The sequence below is a fragment of the Oryctolagus cuniculus genome, chromosome 15 (genome assembly GCF_964237555.1).
Source record: "Oryctolagus cuniculus chromosome 15, mOryCun1.1, whole genome shotgun sequence".
NCBI lineage: Eukaryota > Metazoa > Chordata > Mammalia > Lagomorpha > Leporidae > Oryctolagus > Oryctolagus cuniculus.
In genome coordinates, this window is record NC_091446.1 from 9,371,609 (window position 1) to 9,398,972 (window position 27,364).

Genomic DNA, 27,364 nt, shown 5'->3' on the forward strand with positions numbered 1-27,364 from the left:
TGTGTTTTCTGTGACTCATCCAGCCAACGTATGAATTATCGTGCCCATCCCCCTGCTTCTCCTAAGGAAGGAGTTGAAATTACTTTGTGAAATTCAAAGTAATTTTTTCTCATTGCAAATTCCTTTTTGCCACCATCCCACGTGTGCCTGCATTACTTTGGTCCCCTTAGTAGTAAACCGATGGGTGTGCATTGAGGGGCCTGGGAGAAGCACCTGTGAGTGTGGCGGTACAGAAGCAGTGTCACGACCTGACCTGGGAATCGGTGGCTTGTGCATGCGGCCCTGGAAGGGACTGTCAGTCTGCTTTTAGCGCGAAGCATGCTCGTGGGCTTGATGTTATTTCTGCCCTCAGAGGAATAAGCATCAGCAGAGCCCTCTTGCCTAAACCTTGCTGCTGCGTCTTTAACCGACTGCTCCGATCTGGCCAGCCTCTCTCGGTGAACACTGCCTGCCGGATGCGTCTGCTTGTCTGTGTGCTTTGTGAAACCGCATAGCTGTGCTCTGCCAGCTCCTGATGTCCCACTGCCGTTATTAATTCCGTGTTGTTAGAGTACAGTGCCTACCTGCATGCTTATTTTATATCTAGTAAAATATAACTCGATCATTTCATTGTGTGCCGTGCGGCTGAAAGTTTTGACCGTCTTGCCAGTATTTTTCTGATTAAAATGTATAAGCTTTAAATAATACTGTTGCATCCATTTTCCTTTTGTTGTGAGTCTGCTCTGTGAGTATTTGCTTTGAAACCTTGAGTTGCCTGTTGTGTTGAGCTTGCTTTTACTTGCAGTGCTGTGTTCTGCAAGTGCCTAATTGGCACTTCGTAACCGATTTGCCTGACAGTACTAGCACATTAACTTAAGAATGCAGTTGGGGAAAAATATAATTTGGAAGCACACTGCTTGTAGATTGCCCACTGAAGTCTAAGGAAGGAACAGCAGATGTTGTTGATAGAAAAAAAAAAAAAGTGCTAAACTGATCATCTGTCTGTGTCTTCACATGCAGTCACGTTTCTGTTTTGTTTTTAAGAGGAAGGTTGTAGTGACTGAACAGAAATTTCGATGTTTCCTGTCCCGTCTTTATATATTACGGGCATAATGGCTCTGCATCATAGCCAGCTCAGTCTTTGTACTAAACGCCCTGATTTGTGTAATGAAATCACTGTATGGGCTTTGGGGGCTCTGTGAAGCTCGTAGGCCCGTCTGCTAGGTGAGCGCTCATTTCTGGTGCTCACCTGGGCCCGGCCATCTTGCCGAAGCTCCCTTTGGAAGGGCCTGTCCCAGGAGGACTGAAGCAGCCTCACTGTCGCTTCAGAAGCTGAAGTAAACGTCGGCTCATTTAAGGATTTGTAATGTGGTTTGTGTCCAGAGACCGCCATGCCAGTGATTTTGCTCTGGGCTTAGCTGGTTGTCTTACTCTGCCCAAATGTTGAAGCCAAGGTGGCCCCGTAGCCTGTTCTTTGTAACTCAGCGGCAGTTGCCCACTGAGGCCAGAGATAGTTACTCCCTGGCCTTTGGGGTAGCCACGGGCAAGAGGCACAGGCCTCTGGCCCTTGCCATTCTGCCCCACTGAGGTTCAGGGAAGCCCATGTTGCCTTGAGAATGACCGTCACCTGTTGTTTCCTGACGTTCCACTGAGCTGCGCGCTGGTGTCCTAACCCTGTGGCCTGCTTATCTGTTCCTCCCCGACCGTGCTGCACACTCCAGCTCCCGTAAGAGAAAAGGAGATTACAGCCTCCCCAGACTACCTGGAGATAGCCATTTACTGCATAGGGGTCTTCCTGATCGTGTGCATGGTGATCACCGTCATCGTGTGCCGCATGAAGACCACCAGCAAGAAGCCGGACTTCAGCAGCCAGCCGGCGGTGCACAAGCTGACCAAGCGCATCCCCCTGCGGAGACAGGTAACAGAAAGTAGATAAAGAGTTTGAAGAAACGTACTCCCCGCCCCGTGAGCCAGCCAGCTCCTGGATCTTGCCCCTGCTTGGGTGCCTCCCGCTGTGTGCGCATGGTTCCGACACGTTCCTGGCTGGTCCCCCGTTGGTGTTTGGGCCTGAGAGGGTCAGGTCGTGGAGTGTTGCTGGGGTCAGCGAATGGGGTCTAGTTCCGAGGGCAAGAAGGGTGGTTTGGGAGCCAGCGAGCTGATGAGCAGGGCTGCAGAGAACCCTGGAACGCTTCTCCCTGCACACGCTTGTTGGGACTGAAGTGCAGAGTGTTCCGAGCCTCGGCCATTTTGGTCTCCTCTGGTCTCTGCTGTGAGCATTTCTTTTATTTTTATTTTTATTTTTTTTTGAGACAAGCATGAATATTCAGATGAGGCGTGTGCTTGCTGGTAGGAAAGAGACTCAAGTTCTCTTACTTACTTTAAAGTCAAGGTCAGACAGCGACTCCCCCAGGGGCATCTGAGCTGTTGCGTGGTTAAGCTGAGCTGTGGCTGGACGCGCTCATTCTTAAAATAGAGCTGCATGTAGATGTTGTTTGTAGTTCGCAGGTGCCAGGGTGGAGTCAGTGCTAGTGATTTTTACGTGGAAGCAGCAGAGATCTGCCTTTAGCCTTGGTCTGTGGTGCCTACCTCTGGCTGGTGTTTGGGTTTAATTTTGCTTTGGGGGAGACGGTGCACAATAGATGCTGCACCTCTGCCGACTGGCGGAGCCTTGCTGAGGTGGGAAGAGCTCGGACTGTCCCTCTGCTCTCGGAGATGGGAGGGGGGCAGACCTGGGGGCCAGGTGTGTACAGAAGTGTTTGGAACCTGGTTCCAATGAAGGTATTTTTTGGAAATAACAAGTAAGACGGCTAACTGACCAGCTGTTTCAGTGTGTATTTTAGTAGAATTTATGAGGCGCTTGTTAAAATTGCAAATTCCTTCGTCTCAGGCCTGGAGATTCTTGGGCAGTAGCTCTTGGATGGGGCCAGAAATCAGCATTTTAAACAAGTCCCCAGGTGGCTCTCAGGCTGGTTAGAGCAGCTCTGGGTTCAGCCCAGCCCTGCCTCCCCTGGGACTTGGGCAGCAGGGACATTTTCTGGACGAGGCGTGCGGAAGGACTCGGAACCAGTTGGTCAGCAGCGGTTTTGGCAAGGAGCTGACTGTTCCCAACCCAGCTCCCAACTCCAGGCTCAATGGGTCCTTGTTAACATCTTTGAAGCTGTGTTTCAAGCAGGCCTTTCTCCGTCGAGGCGGAGGGTAGGATTTGGAGCGAGTTAAGTACAGACCAGCGACCAAATTGTGCTCGGAGCACCGACAGAAAGCGGCCCCTCGGGTCCCTTCTGCCACCAAGAATGGTGCCGCTGCTTTGAGTGGCAGCGCTCTGTGCTTGGGGTCAGGGGAGTGTGATGGGCCCAGCCGCCTGTTTCTGGGAGCGTGAGTTTCAGCTGTGGTCCTCTGGTGCTCTGGCTGCCTCCAAGCCCCCAGCCCCCAGCCCCCAGCCCCCTTTATCAGCTCTAGGCCGTTCTTACAGCCGCTCTCTCAAGTACCTGGCTTTAGGGAGCTGAAAAAAGAGAGCAAGATTCCCATCCTTGCTGTATTTTTTTTTTCTAGTAGGAAAAATGCTACCTTCTGGAGGAAACCTGTAATTTGGCATAGCTGGGCCTTTGTCCCTTGATTACTTCATCATCATTTTCTCTGCACCCGGTGAAAGGCTCGTCTTTATACCTCCTATCAAAGAGGCAGCTGCCCGTCGACCCCCTTGACCCAGCCACGGACGCCCTGTGTGCCTGCCTCTCTGGCTGCCTGCCTCTCCCTCCACGCCCCCTCGCTGGTGGCTGACCTCCGCTCCCTGGTGTGACCGTAGGCAGCCTGGGAGTCCCCAGCGCTGTGTCCCTTCCTTCCTTTTTTCCATCACAATTCACTAACGGCTCGGTCTAAACCACGTTCCGTGTAAGACCGGGCCCTGTGCACTTGCCAGTGGCTCCACACCTGCTGGGGGTCAGTTGAGCGTGTCTGGTGCTTCCGTAGAGCCCAGCAGTATAAGGGGCAGAGGAAAATGGACAAGCGCCAGTGCCCGTGGGAATGCCAGCCCCTGGGGAGGGTGTTGATGGACCTCAGTTCCTCACCTAAGTCCAAGCGGAGAGCATGGCTGATGGCTCCCAGAGATCGGAGGCTCGGTAAGCCCCGCCCCCTCGGGTGCGGAGATGCCTATCAGGAGGTGTGGATAAAAGAGGGCTCTTGGGCTGCAGCTGGAATGAAAACCCCCAGGGATGCGGTGATGACAGAGTGAATGCCACGGGGATGCCGAGCGTGCCTCCACCTGGCGACAGGTGAGCTGCTGATCGGATGTCTGGAGATGGGGTGTTCCCAGGGGGCACTCAGTGTCCACATTTCGTCTTCTGGCCGTGCCCCTTGCCCCCGCCCCTCCCCCGCACCGTGCGCTCAGCATCTCGCTCTGTCTGGAAGGAGAACGGTGGCTTTTCTGATGCTGTTGTGAGTTTGTCCTTGTTGACACTCACAGATCTGCCCTGGATTTAGTGGTGCAAGACGGCATTTCAGTTTAGGATCTTCTTGTTTTCAGGATAAAAAAATTTTTTTTCTAGCGCTAAAGAAGAGAATCTTTGTGGTCACTTTCTAGTAACCTGATTTTTGGGATAACTTTTCACGCACCTGGGTGCTGGGGGCAGGCAGGTGTTGCGGCCCCTCCCCGTCTCCTTTGTCAGGGACTCATCCGTATTCAGGGTCAGGCTCACCTGCTCCTCCCTGTGCCACGCAGCACAGGCCGTGGGGCCAGCAGCACCCACCCCGGGAGGGCATCTTGGTGAGCCTGTTGCTCCTCACCAGGGTCTGTGGTGGTCCAGGGCCATCATGAGGCCCAGTGGTCACCGTGGGGTCCCTTTTGCACACAGCCCAGTCGTCACCATGGGGCCCTTTTGCACACAGCCCAGTGGTCGCCGTGAGGCCCCTTTTGCACACAGCCCAGTGGTCACCATGGGACCCTTTTGCACACAGCCCAGTGGTCGCCGTGAGGCCCCTTTAGCACACAGCCCAGTGGTCGCCGTGAGGCCCTTTTGCACACAGCCCAGTGGTCACCGTGAGGCCCCTTTTGCACACAGCCCAGTGGTCGCCGTGAGGCCCTTTTGCACACAGCCCAGTGGTCACCATGGGGCCCTTTAGCACACAGCCCAGTGGTCACCGTGGGGCCCCTTTAGCACACAGCCCAGTGGTCGCCGTGAGGCCCCTTTAGCACACAGCCCAGTGGTCACCATGGGGCCCTTTTGCACACAGCCCAGTGGTCGCCATGAGGCCCCTTTAGCACACAGCCCAGTGGTCACCATGGGACCCTTTTGCACACAGCCCAGTGGTCGCCGTGAGGCCCCTTTAGCACACAGCCCAGTGGTCGCCGTGAGGCCCTTTTGCACACAGCCCAGTGGTCACCATGGGGCCCTATTGCACACAGCCCAGTGGTCACCGTGAGGCCCCTTTTGCACATAGCCCAGTGGTCACCATGGGGCCCTATTGCACACAGCCCAGTGGTCGCCATGAGGCCCCTTTTGTACACAGCCCAGTGGTCACCGTAGGGCTCCTTTAGCACACAGCCCAGTGGTCACCATGGGGCCCTTTTGCACACAGCCCAGTGGTCACCATGGGGCCCTTTTGCACACAGCCCAGTGGTCACCATGGGGCCCTTTTGCACACAGCCCAGGGGTCACCGTGGGGCCCTTTTGCACACAGCCCAGGGGTCACTGTAGGGCCCGTTTAGCACACCTGGGCATTGAAGGGAGGGCTTCGCCTCTGTTGTTTACATGGATCAGTCAGAGGTGGGCAGCATGCGTGGTGGGTCTGTTGAGTCTGTTTTTTGGTGCACGCCGCGGGTCTTCCTCTGGATGGAGACCGACTGGCTCCTGGTTGGCTCTGGCCGGATACTTTGTCTCCCGTCTTCTGTGAGCACCATCAGGGGCCGCTCAGACTCAGCTGCTGATGTAGGTGGACGGAAAACCGGAGAAAAACAAGGACCCTCAAGGTCATCTTTTGTAACCTTCCCTTTAAAGGCGACCAGGGCACTGCTGGGGGCACGAGGAGCGGCTGAGGGGGAAGGGAGGGCTCGGGCCTCTCAGCGGTCATTAAACACAGCAGACCCCGCGCCGGCGCGTCGACGGACGTCGACATCCAGAAGCTGCTCGCTGTCTGGCAGCCGAACGTCCTAATCTGGGAGTAGACTCTGTGTGTTGGTGGATCAAGTGGGCTAATGAAACGCTGCCTCCCGAGAACATTCTGGTAATTAGAGTGGTCACGGGTGGCTTCCCTGGAATCCGCCTGTGGTGCGGGCGCCTTGCCCTTCCTGCTCGCCTGGGGCCGCCCCCTGCTCCCAGCCTCGGGAAGACATCTAAGCAGAAGCAGACCCTGGGGGCCTGGTGCTCCCCTGTTCTGATAGGTTTACTCCTGGGGTCCCAGGGGGAGATGGGGGGGCAGGCCAAGCCTTCTTAATAAAGACGAAAAGAGAATATCTGATAAATTGCTTCGCCTGATTATGGAGAGGAAAAAAGCAATCCAAGCTTTGAAGTTTGTTTCTGCCTGATTTAGGTGGACAAAGCGTCTCTCCTGGCTATGGTGGGTGGGCGGCCCGGGCTCCTGCAGAGGGAGTGAACCTGGGGCTGTGTGCTCTCATGTGGGAAGGTGGGCCCGCGGCGCAGGAAGCAGAGGGTTTATTTGCCAGGCTGAGGTTCAAGGGCATCTTATCAGTCCCCTTGAGCTGCTCCCATCTCTGTGAGCTGCCTTCCAAGAGCTGGGGCTCGCCTGGTGTGGAGAGAGAACCCTGTGTCTTTTAAAGACGTGGCCCTTTAAAACGAGCAGGAAAGCACCTTGCCTCCCCAGGTCTCCCCCTGGACACAGAGCGCTTTTGGTTAAAAGCTTGATTTATGGCCCCTGGTTAAGAGATTCGGGGAAGTAACGAAGCTGAGTTGGAGGCTGTGGACGTCCATGCTCAGGCTGGGTGGGGGGTGGGGGGGGCGCCTCTGCCAGGCTCTGGGGGTGGGAAAATGGTTTCCTGGGATGTTAGCACTTACTGTGTGTGTGTAGCTTCTCACTGGTAAGCAGGGCTCTGGAGCTGAAGTTTCTAGAACGGAGGAAGAGCTGGTGGGGAAGCCCACGACTGCTGGAGGGGGTGGCGGCGGGGGTTCCTGGAGGGGCGGGACGCGGGGGCAGGGAGCCCCTGAAACCTCCGGGATTCTCTCGGGGGCTTCAGCTGCCAGGGCCGCCCCAGCCTCAGAACAAGTTCGCTTTCAGAGCAGCGAGAGTGCAGAGAAAGCAGCCTGTGTTTTACAGCCCCAGCGGGGATTTTAAAAGCATAGTAAAAATGCATGGAGGTAAAATTAAGATGTACCTCAGCCGACAGAGCGCTCTGATCCCTGCTGCTTACACCGGGCCGTTTTCTTACCTGTTTTCCTGTTTTTATAGAAGTATTTTCTGGATTTATAGGTTGAATCAGAATCTCTGTGTTTCACTTGAACAAAATCCCAGCAAGCATCCTTTTTGTAAACAGGATTTCTAATTGTGATGGCTAAGACAGCACGGGTTTATAAAGGCTTTCTGTATTTATTCTGTAGGCTTTCCATTTCAAAGGCGTTCCAGGTGAGGCCTGGCTAAGGCCTCAGCTGGGGGACCTGGGGGATTGCAGGTTGCTTTGGGGAGGGGCGGGGGGCGCACAGGTGAGCTGCAGAGCAGGCCCTTCAGATGGATGTCGGTTTTTCTGGTCTGGAGTCACCTCTGAGCCACAGCTGTCAGAAGGACTTCTTTATACTCTTGTCCCCGCCCTGGGCCTGCCCCCTCACTCCTTGTGTCTTTATGTTGGGCTTGGTGAGCCCAGCCGCCCTGGCTCTGAGCAGAGCCTGGTCCTCCACAGCCGCGCTGAGGCACTTCCTGTCTTGCTTTCACCCCCGGGTTTTCCTCCTGTCTGCAGGCGCTTGCAGAGTGCCGCCCACGAGGAGCATTCCCAGGGTCCTGTGCTCCGGCTGTCCTGAGAAACGGGCGCTCGCAGGTTCCCTCGGCCCTGGGCAGCAAGCGATCCTAAAGACGCTCCGAGCCCGTGTTGTCGTGTTGGGAGCAAACCGAACTGGCTGCCCTGAGTGCCAGGCTCAGCCCTGAGCACCCGACTGCTGTCCCTCCCCGCACCCTCACCTCCTTAACTCTGTCAGGACCGTTTCTGTCTGTCTGTCTGTCACCTCAGTCTCATGCCCTTCCTTCTCTTCCTCTCTTTATGCCTTGGTTTAGATCCTTCTAAAAGTGATTTTTGTTAAAGCACATTGCTTCCATTTAAAAACATACATATACATATTAATCAAATCCAAATGGTCTAGAAAGTTCTGGAAGAAGACACTTCCTCCCCCCTCCCCGACACCTGCTCTCTCTCTGCGAAGGTGACCGCAGGACTGGGTCTCCTGTGTCCTATCCGGAACTTGTAAATGCCTGTGTCCTTGCACCCCGCGTGGGAAGGCTGCTTCCCCCACCGTCCTCGGTGAGCCTCACTGACAGAGCCGTGATTGGCAGGGCAAGCCCCGAGCCTCCTCCAGGACGGGCCTCCCCCCTCCCCGCAGTATCACCTAAGCAGGTTCCCCCGCAATGACCACGGCACCCCACACTCTCCCATAAGGGAACTCTTTGTGGTGGGCAGTGGTGCTGGCCGTGCAGTGTCCTGGCCGCAGAATCCCCTAGAGGTCGGCCGTCCAGGGCCTGGGTGCCAACTCTTGCTGCCATGAGCTTCAAGTAGGAGTCCGCACTGCGGCGAGTGGTGGCTTTACCTGTTTGTGTGGCGGAACATTCCAGAAGGCCTTTTTATTTTTTGAAAACACCAGGCTCCTTTTTCATTCATAGCACACGGCCCTGGTGCCAAATGAGTTTGGGTGGATGAAAAGATTTGGGGAAGCATCTTTGACCAAATCCGGTCCTGAATCTCTCTGGGCCGGAACCCGAGATGTTTGTGTGGTCACAAACTGGAAACCTTGAAGTTCCCTGAGGGCCCTCCTGGTCCCTTCTGTGTCCTGCAGAGGGGACCGGCTCACTGCCGTGAGGTTGGACACGCAGGGGCTCTGGGCGGGGCTTGGGAGTTGTCTGACTGCTCATCTGTGGCTTTGCTTCTGGGGAGCAGCGGTGGCTTCCACGGGAGCTCACACAGTTGCCTTCTTGTCTTTCCCTGCCTGCGCCTGCGGCTTGTCTGTGCAACTGGATACGCGGGTGTGACGCTCCCAGCTCCAAATTCATGATTCTTCAGCTCTTTCTTTTTATTTTATTTTATTTTTTTTTTGCCAGGCTGGAGGCCTGCGTTGTGGCTTAGTAGACTGAGCCACCATCTGCGATGCTGGCATTCTTTGAGCACTGGTTCAAGTCCCAGCTGTTGGGTAGAGGAAGGTGGCCCAAGGTCATGGGCACTGTCACCCACATGGGAGACCCGGACGGATTCCAGGCTCCTGGCTTTGAGCTGGTCCTGCCCTGGCCATTGTGGCCATTATGGGGGAGTGAACCAGTGGATTGCAAATATTCTCTCTCTCTCTCTCTCTCTCTGTTTCTCCCTATCTGTCTATAATTCTGTCTTTCAAATAAATAAATAAATAAATAAATAAAACGTTTACTGTGCCAAATGCGGAGATTGCTCCTACATCCTGAAATTTAGCAATAATTGCCCCCTGCCAAAAGACTCAGGGATGTGAACATTTTAAAAGCTAGTAGGAGTTTCATGTTAAAATATGGCCTGTTTACTTGGTTTTATTTGTTTATTTTAAGTTTTATTTATCTGAAAGGGAAAAATACACACACGAGAAAATGAGTGCAAGAGAGAGAGAGAGATCTTCCATCTGCTGGTTCGCTCCCCCAATGGCTGCAACAGCTGGAGCTGGGCCAGGCCAAAGCCAGGAGCCAGAAGCTCCATCCTGGGCTCCCACGTGGGTGGCAGGGGCCTGAGTGCTTGGATCATCTTGCACTGCCTTCCCAGGCACATTAGCAGGGAGCCGGATCAGAATCAGATTAGCTGGGACTCAAACTGCACTCCAATATGGGATGCCGGCCTTGTAAACAGCTGCTTAACCCACTGTGCCACAGCATCAACCCCTTCTATTTGATTTTAATACTGAAAACAATGGATTTAACCTCCAGCCCACTGTTGGCCATCTTCTTGAGTTTGCAGCCCCCATCACAGGCCATCAGAGTTTACAAAGGGGGGATGAGCCTGTCCAGATAGGACATTCCTGGGGAAGTCCAGGTCCTCTGGTTCCCTTTGAGGCGAGTCCAGAGTCACCTTATGAAAGTTCGTCCCAGCTGAATTCGTTCATCTGGGTTGCGTTTTTGCCAGCTTGATTTACAAGGTGTTTGTCAGTGCCCCGGGGAGTCCTGTGACAGTACAGTCGTTCAGGAGGCAGACTCCAAGGTGGGCGTCTCAGACGGGTTATTTGTAACCTCAAGGTCCAACTCCTGTGGGCCAAAGTCTTGTTCCCCGTTCGGAAGGGATCCTCCGAAGTGGCCTTCCAGTGGGCTCTGCCCGAGCCTTCCTCCATCGAAGCCAGCCGAAGACGATGGACTCCAGAGGTGATCATTTCTCAGAGGCAGCCTGAGATGGATGAGGATAAATGAGAAAAAAACTCGGGGCAGCCCTGGGTGCTGGGGGAGGGAGAGAGCTCTCCGCGTGCTCGTGAACTGGGTGCGCTTTGCTTTTCCCGGATCCTTCATCCCGCACGTTCAGCGTATTGGTTTCTGGAACTGAGGTTGACAAAAGCCAGCCCATTTTTCACTGAACGGCCTGGGCACCAGTGAGTTTCCAGGAGGCCTGGAGAGGACCAGAAATCGGGTCCCAGTGCCCACGTTCTGGGTGACCTTGAACAGAAGGGCTTGGGGCTACTGGAATACCTTTCACATTCAAATCCTAGGGTTTTCCTTAGGATAGCCCACTTTATATTTCAAAAGCCAGGAAGTACGGAAGAGCTGGTTTGCTCAAAGTATTTGTGAAATATCAGGGGCACAACAGTGACCAGGGTCTGAGCAGGTGTGGGAGACTGGTTGTCTGGTGCTCGGTGCAGGTGGAGGCAACAGGCGGTCACAACACCACTCAAGTCTGCATGTCATCAAGTGGTTATCCCGAGGAAACAGGGCAGGAAAGAGACTTCTATTTTAATCAAACACTGCATAAAAATTCCATTTGAAAGCCTGATCTCAGGAACCTAGAATTTGGCCGAAATCTAGGCCTGCCTAGAGGGGAGGTAGGGCAGAGGATGCAAAGGCCTCCGATGGTTTTCATTTTGGTCCGCGGCTCGCTTCTGCCCTCCCCCACTGCCTTCCCCTCCATGGAGCAGTCTTCCAGCTGGCTGGGCCCTGGCCGACTCCCAGCCTTCCCAGGTGGAGCCAGGATTACATGTGTGTCTTTGCATTTTGTATCCAGGTCTCGGCCGAGTCCAGCTCCTCCATGAACTCCAACACCCCGCTGGTGAGGATAACGACGCGCCTGTCCTCCGCCGCAGACACCCCCATGCTGGCGGGCGTCTCTGAGTACGAGCTGCCGGAGGACCCCAAATGGGAGTTCCCCAGAGACAAGTGAGTTCTGCGCGGCACATGTCCCCGAGTGGAGACCGCGTCTCAGTGGGGTGCTGGTTTGACATTTTCTCTAACTGCAAAGGTCTTGCTCTGATGATGTCAGTGGGAGTGAGATTCTGTTTATAAATAGCCAGAAATTATTTTTTTTTAAGGTAGCTCCTTTAAACCAGAGCTACTAAGAGCTGACCGGTTCCCAAGCATGATGGTATCTGGTTATTCTTTCAATTTCTATACGATTCCAACCCAGTCAAATGAAATAAAAGTGGAATTACCCAATCTATCAGAGAGATCTGACATTCCAGCTTCTGGCCACTAGACCATGGCTTTTCTGTAGCTAATTTGCTTTGGAGAAATTAGAGGCAGAATATAAATTGCCTTACAAATCTTTGTCCGGTGTTGCTGTTTTCAGTGGTTATTAATGTAACATGGAGCCAAGAAGCTTCAAATATGCTTGGCATTTGATGTCTGTGCTGCGTAGCATTTTCTTACTGGCAGGTATAGAGGTGTTTCAATAGGTGTTCAGGGAAGGCACTGTCCCCTGAAGTCATTGTTGGGGGCTGTGGATGTCCTGGGCCAGCTTACAGTCCATATAGAATCGGGCTCTGCTAGGCAGGGGCTAGGCAACCGTGGCTGCGGCACCTGCTCTGTGAACTTCGTTCCCGTACAATGAGCATCCTGGTACACACTGCAGGGGACTCGGCTCCGATCTTGGCTTTGGGAGTTTACCTCTCATTGCCCCTCGTGCCTTGGCAACCTGGGCTCTGTGAGCTGTAGCCCTCAGTGAGATGGGGGTGCCAGGCAGTCAGCGGGACCAATGGTAAACCTGCAGCCCCGCCTTCAGAACCCAGGGGTGGTGCTCACTGGTGGCTGGGGCTGTATCCAGGACCTCTTGCAGTAAGTAGAATCTGACCAGCCTGGCAGCGAGGCAGGATGGAAATACTCGCTCTGTTTCTGCATCAAATAAACCAGAATAAGCGCTTGATGCACTTATAAACAGCGGCTCTGTTTGTCTGACGTCCGTGCTGTCCCCTTGAGATCATGTTCGTGTTTAATGTACACTTCTTGTACGTACATCTGCTCATCTGGAAGCATCGAGATGAGCTCTTCTGGAGGCTGGACGTGACGAGCTCGCTTTGGAAGGGAGAGGCAGCTGGCCCAGCACTCGCAGTTCCGATGTCACACAATCTCCCATCGGTTTTGCTTCCTGACACCCAACAGAGATTCTAATGGGAACTCTAAGCTAGAACTGAGGCATCGTCCAGGAATCCATGAGGGTGCTAATGGAAGTCATGTCCAGTGTATCTGTGTACCAGAGGGAAAAAGCCATTCATTTATTCATTCATTCATTCACTCATTCTTTGAGGATCCTTTGCAGTGTGCTCTTTGGACCTCTCCTGGTGAGGCACCGGAGAAAACGGCAAGGGCTTCTTTAGCTGCAGACTGCAGAGCGAGGGAGGCTGTTTCTCGGGGAGCCCTGCCCGTCCCCTGGTCGTGTGTGCTCCTAGAAGCTGGCAGCTCCCTGCACACTCCCATGCATGTGCGACTGAACTGGGGAGTTTGATCCTGGGTTAGAAAATTGTAGCTTGCAGGGTCAGACCGTAGGGCTTGCCAGCTGTGACGCCACAGTCAACAGTGGGAGTCTGTATGTGCCAAACTGTTAGCTCCCACCCGGGGGTGCCCTGAGTGTGGAAAATCTGAGTGCTGTGCCTTTCCAAATAGCGTGCCGCACGGCCGTAGGTGGAGCAGCTCTCTGATGAATGAAGGCTCTTTAGAATCAGTTTCTTAGATGGAGTCGGGAGTTACACAAAGGCAGGCCTGTTGGACTTGTGGTAGCAGGGGCAGGAGGACATAAATTAGCCGTTTTTCCAATGCAAATGTTTATTTTCTGCCAAGATGTTAAATTTAATTTTCGATCTGGGTAGAAAGCAAATGACCTCACATTGCACACGCTGCCCTCACTCATGCTGAACCCTTGTGTACTGTTGCGTCCTTACCGTAAATACCATCATCACCAGTGGCCGTGCGGTCCTTGCTGTGTTATAGAAGCAGCCACGTCGTGGAGGATCCCAGAGACCCCTCCATTCTGTTGCTTTCTGGAATGCCCAGGGACAAGGCATGGCCCTTTGTGTGACGTGCATAGAGCGTTCAAAGCAGACGTGGGGAACATTTGGCTCACGGGCCGCCGAAGGCCCACAGAATCGTTTGGTCTGGCCCTGCCGGGACAATCGCAGTAAATCTATAGCAGACTAATTCTAAGTGGATACTTTTGTGTGGCCCGCAGATGATGTTCTAAACCTCCAACTGGTGCTTGGGAGACGAAGGCTCCCCATCCTTGATCTCAAGCTTGGAAGTTTAATTTGTGGTGTTCACTTTGGATTTTATTCATGGGTAGTTTGAGGGTAGTCACGAGGTTCTCTAAACTTAATTAAAAAGAAAAAAACTTCCCCCATTTTCTGGAATTTTTTTTTCTTTAGTGAAAAATTAGAGATTCCCTGAGATGCATTTCAAATTCATATCCTGGAAGCTGCCAAGGAGTATGACCATAAAATCCATTGGTATTTGCATAATAGCGATTTTAAAGCCACTCCTTGACAGGGACAAAAACTCAGAGTGGCTTGCATGTTTTTCTTTGAGACATTCTGAATTACAAATATTTAATTGGCCCAAGATCAAAAGCTCCTCGTTGTTGGCACTTAGGAAAGCTGACCACCTCGCGAGCAGGGATCCCTTCCATAAAGAAAATAAATCGCGAATACAAATGTGAAATTTAATAGCTGTTCCACCAGTAATTGACATTCTCAAAAACGTCACTAAGAAAATACTCGAGCGCGTGTGTGCCCTGCGTCTCATTAGTTCCATATGATAGCTGCTCCACGCCTTTGCGAGCCGCTGGAAGATTTTTATATTTCTGGAATCTCCCTCGCCATGCCCCTCTGCCTGATGCCATGTGCTGATCCTCTATTTACACCTACAGGCTGACGCTGGGCAAACCCCTGGGAGAAGGTTGCTTTGGGCAAGTGGTCATGGCCGAAGCTGTGGGAATCGACAAAGACAAGCCCAAGGAGGCAGTCACTGTGGCGGTGAAAATGTTGAAAGGTGAGTGGGACGGCAGGAGAGCGGGGGCAGGGCTGGGGGTCTTATCAAGAATGTTCCTTTTGTGGCATGCGACCTCCATCATGGCCGGGGTCAGGGAGCACATAGTTGGCCTCGAGGCTGAGGGGTCTTCAGGATAAATCAGCCCCTTGGACAGGCTGTTTATCTTGAGCTGTGTGTGCTTATGAAAGAGAGAAGCCGGTCCGGGTGGAAAGTGGTCGTCTCCCATGGAGTTGCTCCTTGTTTCCTTATCGGTGACTTGATTCTTCGTCCCCTCTGTGTTCTCGTGTGCTTAGAAAGTGTCAGCCCGCACATCACTGATGATGTGGATAGGGGTCAGTGCCGTGGCTTTGGGGTCTAAACTTTAACTCACAAGTGAAGGGGAATTGGCATTGGGAGCTGGGGGAAGGACCGACAGGATGGGCTGGGGGCGTGCGAGGGAGCAGGGCCCCCAGCTGTCGGCATGGGGCTGTGACATTTCTGCAGCAGCCCTGCAGCCCTGCGCTGCACCCACGTCCCAGGAGCTGGCAGGACTCGGAGCCATGAACTCCTTCCTCTCGTAGAACTCTGTTAAGAGGAGAGCCACGGGGAACGGTCACGTTACAAACCCCGCTGCAGGGATCACACAGCACAAAGGAGACCCAGCCTCCAGCAGAGAGTCTGTCCTCGGGCTGTGGGCACCAGGCACGTGGCTCGTGACTTGGGCTTTGGCTTCCTTTTGGAGTTTCTCTTGGGATGGTCAGCACTTCCCATCCCCAGGGGAAGGGGCGACTGGAAGTAGTCACAAAGACGCTGATTTTTTTATGCCTTTGGTCTGAGTGGCTCCCAAGGACAACGGGGGTGGTTTGAGATGGCCTCCTCCCTTCCTGGGCATCGTCCCCCGGGTGTCCTGGCATCACTGGTGTGGGCTGTGGGCCAGGGCCAGGTGCGAGGAGGAGCCCGGCTTTGCATCTCTGTCTGCAGAACTGATTTTGTCAATGGGGCTGAGAATGACATGGGGCCACTACAGGAGGTCTGGAGTCGTTTCTCAGGTTATGCCGCAACGGACAGCCCTCCCTCTTGGACGTCCAAGGACGTTAGTCCTGGAGCCCTTGTTTGTGGCGAGTCCTTTTTCCAGCCGGTGGACGGCCAAGAGCCTGCTGAGAAGGAGGGGAGTGTCCGAGCTGAGCACCCACAGGTGCGCCTCCCTCCGCGTGGCAGGAGGCCCCTCCTCCGTGTCCCTCCGTGCAGACTTCCCACGCGCTCAGCTTCGTTGTTCTTCCTTTTCGGAAGCTAAAAGGCATTTTTTTGCAACGTAGTCCCTTGAAAAGCCGTTAGTTAACCCAGGTTTGGGGGACCCACAAGGAGAGTCTTGCCATTTACGCGAGACTAGCTGAGCCTACGCAGATCCCACGTATGCAAGTCTTGCTTGCGTTACGAAGAGGTTTATAACGGGCCAGTAGCAGGCATGGGCCTTAGCCCAGCACAGCGAGCTGTGCACACACTCTTAGGTCTGCGCACACACTCTTCGGTCATCTGTGACGACCGGAATGTTCCCACCCACGTCCGCTCTGCCGGTGTTATTCTCAAAGTTGTTTCAGGCACCGTCAGGTTTGCTGTGGGATTATTTCATCATTGGTGAAAATACGCAAGTGAGGTTTCTGGAGAACAGTCGGCCTTAGCAACAGCACCTGTGCCCTTGACCGCCGCCCCTGCTGATCCCAGCCAGCTCTTGGACACAGAGCGGGGGCAGTCCCTTCCGGGCCTTTGGTCCTTCCAGATAAAACGCAGGAGCTGACTGGTGGAGCGCGGTCTGCTTGTAAGATTCAGTGTCTGGCCGCTGCTGCCCAGCTACTGGTGGCGGCTGGCGAGTGAGGGGACGTGAGCCCGATTGTGACTGACTTCCTGTCTGTAGATGACGCCACGGAGAAGGACCTTTCGGATCTGGTCTCGGAGATGGAGATGATGAAGATGATCGGAAAACACAAGAACATCATCAATCTTCTTGGCGCCTGTACGCAGGATGGTGAGTAGGAGGGAAAACGCTTTCATTAAAGACCGCGCTTAACGTAGACGCAAGCAGGCGTCTGGGTCCTGCTCCCGGGGCACCTCCAGTGTGTGTTTAAGGAGCTTGTAAAATACCCTTAGGAAGCTGCCCCCCCCCCCCCACACACACACCGAGGGAGCACTGCCCCTGTAGTGCAGCTGGGGGCCGGTGAGTGTGGGGTGACTGCACTTGGGGCCCTCAGGGCCCCACTGTTACCTGGAGAGTGTTGTGGACAAGGCTGGCCACTTACGTCTTTGTTTTGTGAGTGCTAAGAGATTGCAGTGGAGGACCCTCTGTTTGGTTGAGAAGTTCCTCCCTTAAAGTGAGGATGGAGGAGTCCACACTGTGCTGAGTTCAGCGGGCAGCAGTGGCTGGGTTGCTAAGGATAGCTTGGGAGAGGAGAACGGGGAATGAAGAACACAGGGTCTTCCGGAGAGAGGCCGGGCTCCTTCACTGAGGGGCTCCCGGCACTTTGCAAACGAACTTGACGGTAATGGACAAACTTGGAAATGCCTGTCTCTGTTGGATCTAACCAGGAATCGCAGGGCGAGGGTGGGCATGGGAGGATCTGGGGGCCTCGCGTTGTCACGAATCCTGCAGGAATGAAGTAACCTAGGTACAGAAACGAGTGGTGGGCAGTGGGCAGGATTTGGCCTGTGGGCTGTGGTTTGCCAACCCCTTAGTCTACACCACAGAGAAATTAAAGGAGTGTTCATTGACCACTGTTTGTTATGGCAAAAACCCGGAAGTAGCCTACACGCGCTTGAGCACAGAGGAACGGAGCAAGTCTGGTGTATTTCTGTGGAAATGTTTATCAGCCTAACTTGGTTCCTTGGTGATAGAGAGCGGACATTGTTTCAAAGCCCTGTCTTTGGGAGTGGGCATTTAACCTAGTAGGAAACCCGTGGTGCAGGGGTGGAGTGGGGCCTGGGGCCGTAGCGCAGGGGTGAAGCTGCTGCCTGCAATGCTGGCATCCCGAGTGGGTGCTGTTCTTGTACCGACTGCTGCACTTCCCATCCAGCTCCCTGCTGACGCACCTGGGAAAGCAGCAGAGAATGGCCCAAGTCCTTGGGCCCCTGAGCCCACGTGGGAGACCCTGGGTGGAATTCCAGACTCCTGGCTTCAGTCTGGCCCATCCACAGTTGTTACCATCATTTGGGGAGTGAACCAGCAGATGGAAGATCAATCAATCTCTCTCCTTCTGTGTGTGTGCCTGTCTGTCTCCATCTCTCTGTAACTGTGCCTTCCTTTTTTTTTTTAAAAGATTTTATTTATTTATTTGAGAGGCAGAATTAGAGAGAGGGAGAGACAGAGAGAAAGGTCTTCTATCCGCTGGTTCACTCCCCAAATGGCCACCAGCCAGAGCTGGACCAATCTAAAGCCAGGAGCCAGGAGCTTCTTCCAGGTCCCCACGTGGTGCAGGGGCCCAAGCACTCGGGCCATCTTCTCCTCCTTTCCCAGGCCATAGCAGAGAGCTGGATCAGAAGAGGAGCAGCCATGACTCCAACCAGTGCCCATATGGGATGCCGGGGCTGCTACTACGCCACAGTGCTGGCCCCAACTCTGCTTTTAAAATAAATACATCTTTAAAAAAAGGAAAAGAAACCCATGTGCCACATCAGAGCACCTGGGTTCAGTTCTACAGTGTAGACCGTGCGACTCAGCAGTGATGGCTCAAGTACTTGGGTCCCTGCCACCCCTATGGAGACCTGGATTGAGTTTCTGGCTCCTGGCTCTGGCCCATCTCCAACTACTATGGACATTTTGGGAAGTGGACAAACGGATGGGAGCTTGCTCTGTCTCTGCCTCTCAAAAAAATTTTTTTTTAAGTTTGTTATTCATTTTTTTTTTTTTAAGATTTATTTATTTATTTGAAAGTTGGAGTTACACAGAGAGAGGAGAGGCAGAGAGAGAGAAGTCTTCCATCTGCTGGTTCACTCCCCAGTTGGCTACAACAGCCGAAGCCAGGAGCCAGGAGCTTCTTCCAGGTCTCCCACGTGGGTACAGGGGCCCAAGGACTTGGGCCATCCTCCACTGCTTTCTCAGGCCTTAGCAGAGAGCTGGATTGGAAGTGGAGCAGCCAGGACCAGAACCAGTGCCCGAATGGGATGCCGGCACTGCAAGCGGCAGCTTCACCCGCAATGCCACAGTGCTGACCCCTTGTTACTCATTTGTATGATTAAAAACGAGATCTATTTTGTCGCTACGTATATGTACATAAAGTACATCCAACCCTTGGTGTCCCGGGGGGGTGGGCCCCAGGGCCCCCGCAAATGCTGAATTGTGTAGATTTCAAGTCCCTGCTATGAAACGGTATAGTGCTTGCATACAACCCATGCACGCTGGGTAAATTATAGTGCCTAACACAAGGCAAATGCAGTGTCAGTGGCTTGGGGCCATCTTGTCTCTGGGCTGACGACAAGAGTAAAGTCTGTGCGATGTTTCCCTCTGAGTATTTTCAGGCCAGGGCTGGCTAACTCCACCTGTGGGGAGCCCATGGATTTGGAGGCTGACTCTCGTAGTGAGCCGGAAGCTGAGGAAGCGCATTGGTGATGGCTGGTGCCTTCTGCGAGGCCACCTTCCTCCGTGCCGCGTTTTATTTCTTAGGGCCTTGGGGGGCTGTCTGGACCCAGGATTGATGACCGGCTGGGAGAGATGAGAACTCAGGTGTCTGGTTGTGTACAGGTGTTAAACTCCAGGAACAAAGAGCACTGGGCAGTGACAGCTACAGGGCCCACGTTGGGTCATCGTGGGGCGGGGGCTGGGTTCTGGGGCTCGGGGGGCTCAGGGGGCTCCTCTGGTCTGTCCGCAGGGCCGCTGTACGTCCTGGTTGAGTACGCCTCCAAGGGCAACCTGCGCGAGTACCTGCGAGCCCGCAGGCCGCCCGGCATGGAGTACTCCTATGACATCAACCGGGTGCCCGAAGAACAGATGACCTTCAAGGACCTGGTGTCGTGCACCTACCAGCTGGCCAGGGGCATGGAGTACTTGGCTTCCCAGAAGGTGAGTTCCCTGCCTTCTACTTTGTGGGGGGTGGAAGCCGGTCCAAAACCTCTTTGAACAGGCAGTTGGGAGGTGCTCATCAAGCCCTGGCATGCCAGGCACAACCTTGGAAAATACTTACTGCCTTACTCACAACTCAAGCAGCCTCCTGAACCCGTCTCGGCTCCCGCTGATGGGCAGAGATGTCGGGCTGGCCTTGACTTGGTCACCGTGGCCGGCTGGAGCACGAACGGCCGCTCCGCGGAGTGTGCCCGGGCATCCTGATGACTTTTTTTTTCCTCCTTTTTGGTGTTAATGTTTTTGCCACCGACTCTGGGTGTTGTGTTTCGGGCTTTGAGTTGGATATAACGTTAAATATTGTGAAGAGTGAAGATCAAACAGAAGGGGTATTTTAGTGACCCAGAGTCCGGGTTTGTTTTGTCTCACTTGGCGGGGGAGCCTCTGTGGTTAGGAGGCGGCCAGGTCCCCCGAGGTGAATCGCTGGCATTCCAAGCTTGCCACTGCCCGTGGAACTTCAGCTATGCCGGTTATTCCGAAAGCAGCCAGACAGGTGTCCAGATATCCTCAGGGGCATTTTCGAGGACCCCTCCTCAGCCCTGCAAGGTTGCAGCCCCTCCTGGGGCAGAGGTGGGCCCAGCTGCTCCCTGTAGTAGAGCTGAACGCGGCAGCTGTGTCCCTCAGGTCCCCAGGCAGGTGCGAGCCACGTCCTCTGCCAACACAAACCACCTGAGCCTGGGCCGCTTGAAGGGCCTGCCAGCCACGGGAGTGCCCGCCAGTCGTAAGTGTGTATGGGGTGTGCCTGGGAGCGTGTGCGTGTGTTCAGGTGTGCATGCATGTGGGGTGTGTGTGTGCAGCTGTGCACGGGGAGGTTGGGCGTGGAGACAGAGGGTGACTCAGACCACCGAGCAGGTCGGGCAGGCCTGGAGAGAGAGGCCTGGCTGTCTTTCCCGTTTCTGCAGCTCAGGCATTCCCACAGGGAGTGCTGGGAGGGGAGGTCTGGCCGCAGACTGCCCTCTCTGATCCCTTGCTCTTGGTCACTTTGTGCCCTCCTGGGTGGGAGATGGAGGAAGCATTTCTCGCACCCAGCGAGGAGCTGCTCCTAATTGGAAAGAGGTGGGAGCCGGGCCTCACCACTCATTCAGTCCTGCAACAAATACTGCTGGGCAGCCCGAACGTCGCGTGCCCTGCCCAGGCCCTCCAGTGAGGTGGTCAGGACAGATAGAGCCCCTGGCCTCTTGGAGCAGAGACCATGGGTGACAGTAGGAGAGACTGCCAGCAAGTGTGGGAATAAGAAGCGTGCAGACTGAGAAGTGTGCAGTGGAGGAAGCAGTGGGATAAGGCACAGCTCGTGCAGGGCCTCGAAGACCCAGACAAGGCCCCTGGACTTGGCTCTCGGTGCTGGGAGCCATCGAGGGCAGTATCAAGAGCCAGTCCCTGCTCCAAAGATTTGAGCTGCTGAGTCCCTGTGACAGTGATGAGATTGGAGCCGGCGCTGTGGTGTAGTGGGTAAAGCCACCGCCTGCAGTGCTGGCATCCCATATGGGTGCCAGTTCAAGTCCCGGCTGCTCCACGTCCGATCCAGCTCTCTGCTATGGCCTGGGAAAGCAGTAGAAGATGGTCCAAGTCCTTGGGCCCTTGCACTCACGTGGGAGACCCTGTAGAAGCTCTTGGCTCCTGGCTTCGGATCAGCACAGCTCTGGCCATTGCAGCCAATTGGGAAGTAAACCAATGGATGGAAGACCTCTCTCTCTCTCTCTCTCTCTCTGTCTCTCCTTCTCTCTCTGTGTAACTCTTGACTTTCAAATAAATAAATAAATCTTTAAAAAAAAAGTGATGAGGTTGAGGGTCAGGGCTTATTGGGTCCCAAGACACCAAGAGAAGTCCGTAGGTTGATTTTGGACAAGTTTCTGTATCAGACAGTTAACAGAGTCCACGGATGATAAGGGATGGACGAGAGGAAGAGCCATCAAGATGCCTCCTGGATTTCTAGCCCGAGAAATCGGACAGTGGTGCAGCTTCCCGGGGCGGGGAACGGATGTCTCCAGGGCTGGGGCAGATTTCCGTGGAAAATCCAGAGCTCATTTGGAATGTCTGAGCGCCACTCAAGGGGAGGCGTCACAAGGCTGAGGCTCAGCTCCAGGGCCACGTCGGCTGTCGGGAGCCAGCAAAGGACGGGGCATTGTCACACCATGGGAATGGGAGTGGACAGTAGCCTGGGGGAAGCCCAGAGCAGGGAGGAAAGAAGCCTGGAGTCGGACCCTGAGACAACTCTAAAAGACTGGCCAAACGCACAGGGCCTCACGTGGAGCCGGAGAAGGCCCCGTCTGTGAGGTGGACGAACCCAGGATGCAAGGCCCCCACGAGAGAGTCCGCAGTGCCTCCCTCTGCTCGGAGGACGGGAGAAGCAGCAGGACGGGCCTGGTCCCACGGCCAGCGGTGGCCCTGTCCCAACCCAGCCCCAGCCCCAGCCCTCTGGGATCCTCCTTGTGTTGGAGCTCCGCAGTGCTGTGGAAAGAGAAGTGAGGACCAGCTGGACGCATCCGAGGATGACTGTGCAGAAGGAGGAAGGGCCCTTCCCGCTGAGCGAGAGCGGTCATTGCTGCTCCTGCTCTCCATCGGCCAGGCACGGGGGCAGGCGTGCGTCGTGCAGCATCTTACGTGCCTCTCCGAGAACTCTCACATGGGTGGAACGGGATTCCCGTTGTGTAGCCAAGGAGGCTGTGGACTGTTGGGAAGTGGCAGTTTGCTTTGAGCTCAGGTGTGGCCGCATCCCTGTCCTTGCTTCCGAGTTGGGGCACATAGGTCCTCAGGGTGGAGTGGATGGTCCCAGACCTCAGTCTCCTGGTGCTGCACCCAGCTGTCCAGTGCTCTCGGCTGATCCTGCCCACCTGGACCCAGGTGAGAGCAGGGAAGGTCCCTGTGCTGGGACTGGTATAGCCCAGTGTGGCTCTTTGCCTTCACGTTGCTGAAGGGTGTGGGTAGAGGGGACCACTCATGTGTCCTTAGGGCATCGCCTGGCTCCACAGCACCGTGCCATCAGTTGAAACTGGTGGGAGACAGAGAGGTTAAGAGTGGAGCTTGTGGGAGGAGCCTGCTTCTCACCCAGAGCGTCCTCGTGGAGGTGGAGAGTGGGCAGCAGGGGAGGGCTAGACGCCTCCTGCCCCAGCCAGCCCCGCCGGGCAGGGATGGGCTTGCTCGAGACCTGCTGCGTGAGGGAAAGGACAGAGACCTGCGGAACACTGAGCAGGGGCAATTGTGATGTCGGCTCGGTGGACACTTTCTGGGCCAGCTCTGGGCTTGTGTGGGGATGTTGAGATGAGCACGCAGGGCCTGACCTCAGGCAGTGAGTGGTCAGTTGTGTGTGTGTGTGTGTGTGTGTGTGTGTGGCAGCCAGGGGAGGCAGACAAACACACACTGTGGTGTGTAACAAGCACTGTAATACAGTAGGTAACAGGTTATTTGAGCCTTACACAACTTAAAAAACCCTGGCTTTTTTAGCACATCTCTCCAACCCAGTTAAGCCTCCAAAGTGTTAAACCTGAGTGGGCTGGGTTAATTTAAAGCAAGCCTTGGCTTCCCCATCTGTAGAATGGGTATAATCCTGCTATCCTCTGTGTTGCTATGGGAATGAATTGCTGGCAGCCGTACAGAGGCACCCAGCACACTGTCTGCACCACAGGGATGTTAGTCTCCCCTTCCTTAGCCACCCACTGTCCCTCACCTGTGGGAAAACGGAATGCTGATTGGTTCCAGGGCCCACGTGATACGAAACGGCCGGCTGTCAGTGCTGGGGAACACTCGGGTCTGTGCAGACGATGGGGATTTGGCTCGCCTTTAGTCACTTTTGTTGCTTTGGGTGTTAGTTCCAAGTCTCCTGTTGCTCAACCCAGCGGGGGGAGGGGGACGCTGGGGGTCCCCAGCACCCTGGGAAAGATGGTGGAGGGAGCCCCCAGCAGCGTCTCTGTCCAAGTGGAGCCCTGATGTGTGGTCGGAGCCGAGTGCCGGGGCAGCCAGATTCCCTGACCACACAGCTTGCCAAATGCAGAGTGCGCATGTCGGCGGGAGCGCACCACCGGCGGAGTTTGGCCCAGAGCTTGGAAGTTCAATTTGAAGAGGCCTCCAAGCCCGGGAACGCGGCTCCAGCCCAGACGGCTCTCTGGGCGGCTGGGAGCTCTCGAGTTTCCTGCTCCTAGTCTGGCCAGGGACCGGCAGGCTTGGGTGGCTTTCCTGCTTTCCCGTTCCTGATCGGAGCCCATCCCCATGGGGCCCGGCAGCGAACGCACTCAGGAAGTAGTTGGGCGTGGGAGAGATTAAAGTCAGTCCTTATTTATATTTCAGGGGGGTTGAGCTGCTCTGTTTTGCACTGCCCGTCTCGCGGGGCGCCTGTCTGAGATGGGCCCCGGCACAGCCTCATCGGGCGGGTCAGAGACGGGCTTCCTAGGACAGTTAGCCTCCAGGAGGAGCACTGTCAAAGCACTTGCTTGCAGCTTCCAAAAATAGGGGTGATGACTTGGGACCTGGTCATCCTGTATCGTGATGAATTCTTGGAACATTGAAGTGCAACAGCTTACCCGAGCGGCGTCGGTGAAAGGAACAGGAGACGTTGGAGTAACCAGGCTTTTCCGAGCCCAGAGTTAGGATCAGAACCGTCGATCCGCCTGAATCTTCGGCTGGCTTGTGGCAAGCACTGTAGCGTTTTGACCCCATGTACAGGGCAGAGACAGCTTGCCGGTCAACTGGACTAAGAATGTGGTGGGCCAGCGCCGCGGCTCACTAGGCTAATCCTCCGCCTTGCGGCGCCGGCACACCGGGTTCTAGTCCCGGTAGGGGCGTCGGATTCTGTCCCGGTTGCCCCTCTTCCAGGCCAGCTCTCTGCTGTGGCCCGGGAGTGCAGTGGAGGATGGCCCAAGTGCTTGGGCCCTGCACCCGCATGGGAGACCAGGAGAAGCACCTGGCTCCTGCCATCGGATCAGCGCGGTGCGCCAGCCACAGCTCGCCAGCCGCAGCGGCCATTGGAGGGTGAACCAACGGCAAAAGGAAGACCTTTCTCTCTGTCTGTCTCTCTCTCACTGTCCACTCTGCCTGTCAAAAAAAAAAAAAAAAAGAATGTGGTGTTGGCTGAGAGATGGGTCAGGATAGGGTGTGGTTGGTGTCGTGGGAGGTGTGGAAGCTGGAAGGGGGTCAGGGGAGGGGTCACGTGGGAGCAGGGTGGGCGGTGGAGACTGCTCGGTCTGAGAGACTCGCAGCAGGAGGGGAGTGCGATGGACGTATGGGGAGGTGCTTGGAGTTGAAATGGACAGGCCTAGGCTGAGTGTGTGAAGCGTACTGGTGTACTCAGAACCAGAGAGGTGAAGGGTTAGGAGCCTGGAACTTTGAATTTGCAATGCTAAGGGCACAGCACTGTGGAGGTGCTGCACCACTGGTTGAAAACCAGGACAGGGGTCTCGGGGAACAGGTCGGGATAGAAATGGGAATTTGCGTGGAAAGTTGTCACCACGAGGACACAGGGGAACACACAGCCTTCGTGGCTCAGTATCTCTACCGTGCGGGCCTGATGCACAGACCAGCAAAAGTCGGGGAAGGGGAGAGACAGACTGAGCTGAGACAGGGGGTCAGCGAGGGCTCCAGAGGGACAGATTTCAAACCGAGCTGCAGGGAGCAAGATTCGGGGAGTCTGAGGAGGTCACAGGATGGGGTTCTTCATCAGCACGGGGAGGAGCAGAGATGGACAGAGGCCGGAATGGCGCAGGAGTGACCAGGAGATGGAGAAGATGTGAGGTTGGAGTCTCGTACCTCTGCTGGGGATTTGCCAGTAAGAGAGAATGTGTGATGAACGGTTTCAGGATGGTCTAATCAAGAACTTGGGTGCAGGGGCTGGCACTGTGGCACAGTAGGCTAGTCCTCCGCCCGAGGCACCTGCATCCCATATGGGTGCCGGTTCAAGACCCGGCTGCTCCACTTCCGACCCAGCTCTCTGCTGTTATGGCCTGGGAAAGTAGTAGAGGTGGCCCACGTCCTTGGGCCCCTGCACCCGCACGGGAGACCAGGAGAAGGTCCTGGCTCCTGGCTTTGGATTAGCCCAGTCCAGCCGTTGCAGCCATCTGGGGAGTGAACCAGCGGATGGAAAACCTCTCTGTCTATCTCTCCCTCTCTCTGTGTAGCTTTACCTCTCAAATAAATAAATAAAATCTTTTAAAAAAAGAACTTGGGCGCAGCTGTGAGGGTTCAGAACTGCAGAGGGAGAACGCGGTTACTGTGTTGCCCTCGGCTCTTTGAGATGATTGGCACCTCGCTTTGTTTATTTTTAATTCGAAAGTGCCAGTGCCACATGTGGGGGTCTCAGGTGGTGTCGGCCTCCCAGCTCAGTCTTACATCCCTGTCCTGTCTCTTGGGTAAATCACTACAACCTGCGTTTGACCTCAGATGGGCCTCTGCCTGCACTTTAAGCAATGGCGGTATTGTCTTTTTGTTCTAAGCATTGTGAAGTTAGTTCTTGTTCTTGATTTCAGTGTATTCACCGGGATTTAGCAGCCAGAAACGTTTTGGTCACGGAGAACAATGTGATGAAAATAGCAGACTTCGGACTGGCCAGAGATATCAACAACATCGACTATTACAAGAAAACCACCAATGTAAGTGTGTGGCCGTGATGGCGGGAAGGGGCGGGGTGCAGAACCTTCTGTGACGGAAGGTCACGCGTGGCCCAGGGCAGGAGGAGACTGGTGAGGGTTTCCCCAGCCCTTCCTCGCCCTTCTTTGGCCTTCCTGGTCACTCACTCTCACTGGGGCTGTGTTTAGGGTAATTTCTGTAAAATGCTCCATGTACAGAGGGATCTGCAGCCTCTAGACTCTGCACACAGCTCGTGTTGAGAACCTTCACGTGGGGGCAGGTGTTGTACAGTGGTTAAGCTGCTGCTCATGATGCTGCCCCCCCCCCCATCAGAGCGCCAGTTCCAGTCCCAGCTGCCTGCTTGCAGCCCAGTGCTAATGTACCTGGAGAGCAGCGGGGGATGGCCTGAGTGCTCAGGCCCCTGCACCCATTTGGGAAACCCAGGTGGAGTTCCAGAGCCCCAGATTTAGACTGGTCTAGCCCCAGCCAGTGTGGCCATTTGGGGAGTGAACCAGCAGGTGAACGACCTTTCTCTCCCCCCTGCTTCTCTCTCTGCCTTTCAAATGAATAAATTTGCTTTCTAATAAAAGAAGCTTTCATAGAAAAGAATAGAGCTTGGACATTCCCGAGTTAATTTTTCCTAGAGGCTGGTCGGGGTATGTGTTTGTACCACAGAGACATGACCATGAGAATCCAAGGAGCTGGCCTTGGTGGAGGGGCCCGCATCTGTGTATCGCATACGTCCACTGTAGCTTATTGCCCCCCAGGGACTGACCAGTAACAATCATTAAAACATCCACTCCTGGATGGGCACAGCCCCATGGAGTTTGCCAGGGTAAGCCTGTCTCAGCATGCTGGCTTGAACATTTTCTCCTGTCCCTGCAGGGTCGACTTCCAGTCAAGTGGATGGCTCCGGAAGCCCTGTTCGATCGGGTGTACACTCACCAGAGCGATGTGTGAGTAACCCCGAACCCTGGCTTTTCCTGGCAGAAGTGCCAGAAGGTTGCATGTTTGCTCCCTTTCTTCTTTCTCCGGTGTTGCTGCATTTCACACGCTCACAGGAGATGCAGTGGGCGGCCTGGGAGAGGGCGGATTTTATGGTAGGCTGGTAACCAGCGCTGTGTTACTAATCTGCCTGGCTTC

General features: G+C 54.8%; 1 protein-coding gene across 12 annotated transcripts in view; it reads left to right on the forward strand.

Moving 5' to 3' along the window:
* FGFR2 (fibroblast growth factor receptor 2) overlaps positions 1-27,364 on the forward strand; it is a 104,983-nt gene that overhangs the window by 70,087 nt on the left and 7,532 nt on the right. For 9 of the 12 annotated variants that reach the window (XM_070056997.1, XM_070056999.1, XM_070056995.1 and 6 more), the window contains 7 exon segments: positions 1,701-1,903; positions 11,339-11,490; positions 14,465-14,586; positions 16,478-16,588; positions 19,422-19,612; positions 26,122-26,244; positions 27,107-27,177. In XM_070056997.1, the coding sequence (XP_069913098.1) occupies positions 1,701-1,903; positions 11,339-11,490; positions 14,465-14,586; positions 16,478-16,588; positions 19,422-19,612; positions 26,122-26,244; positions 27,107-27,177 (973 nt within the window). 12 annotated transcript variants of the gene reach the window in all.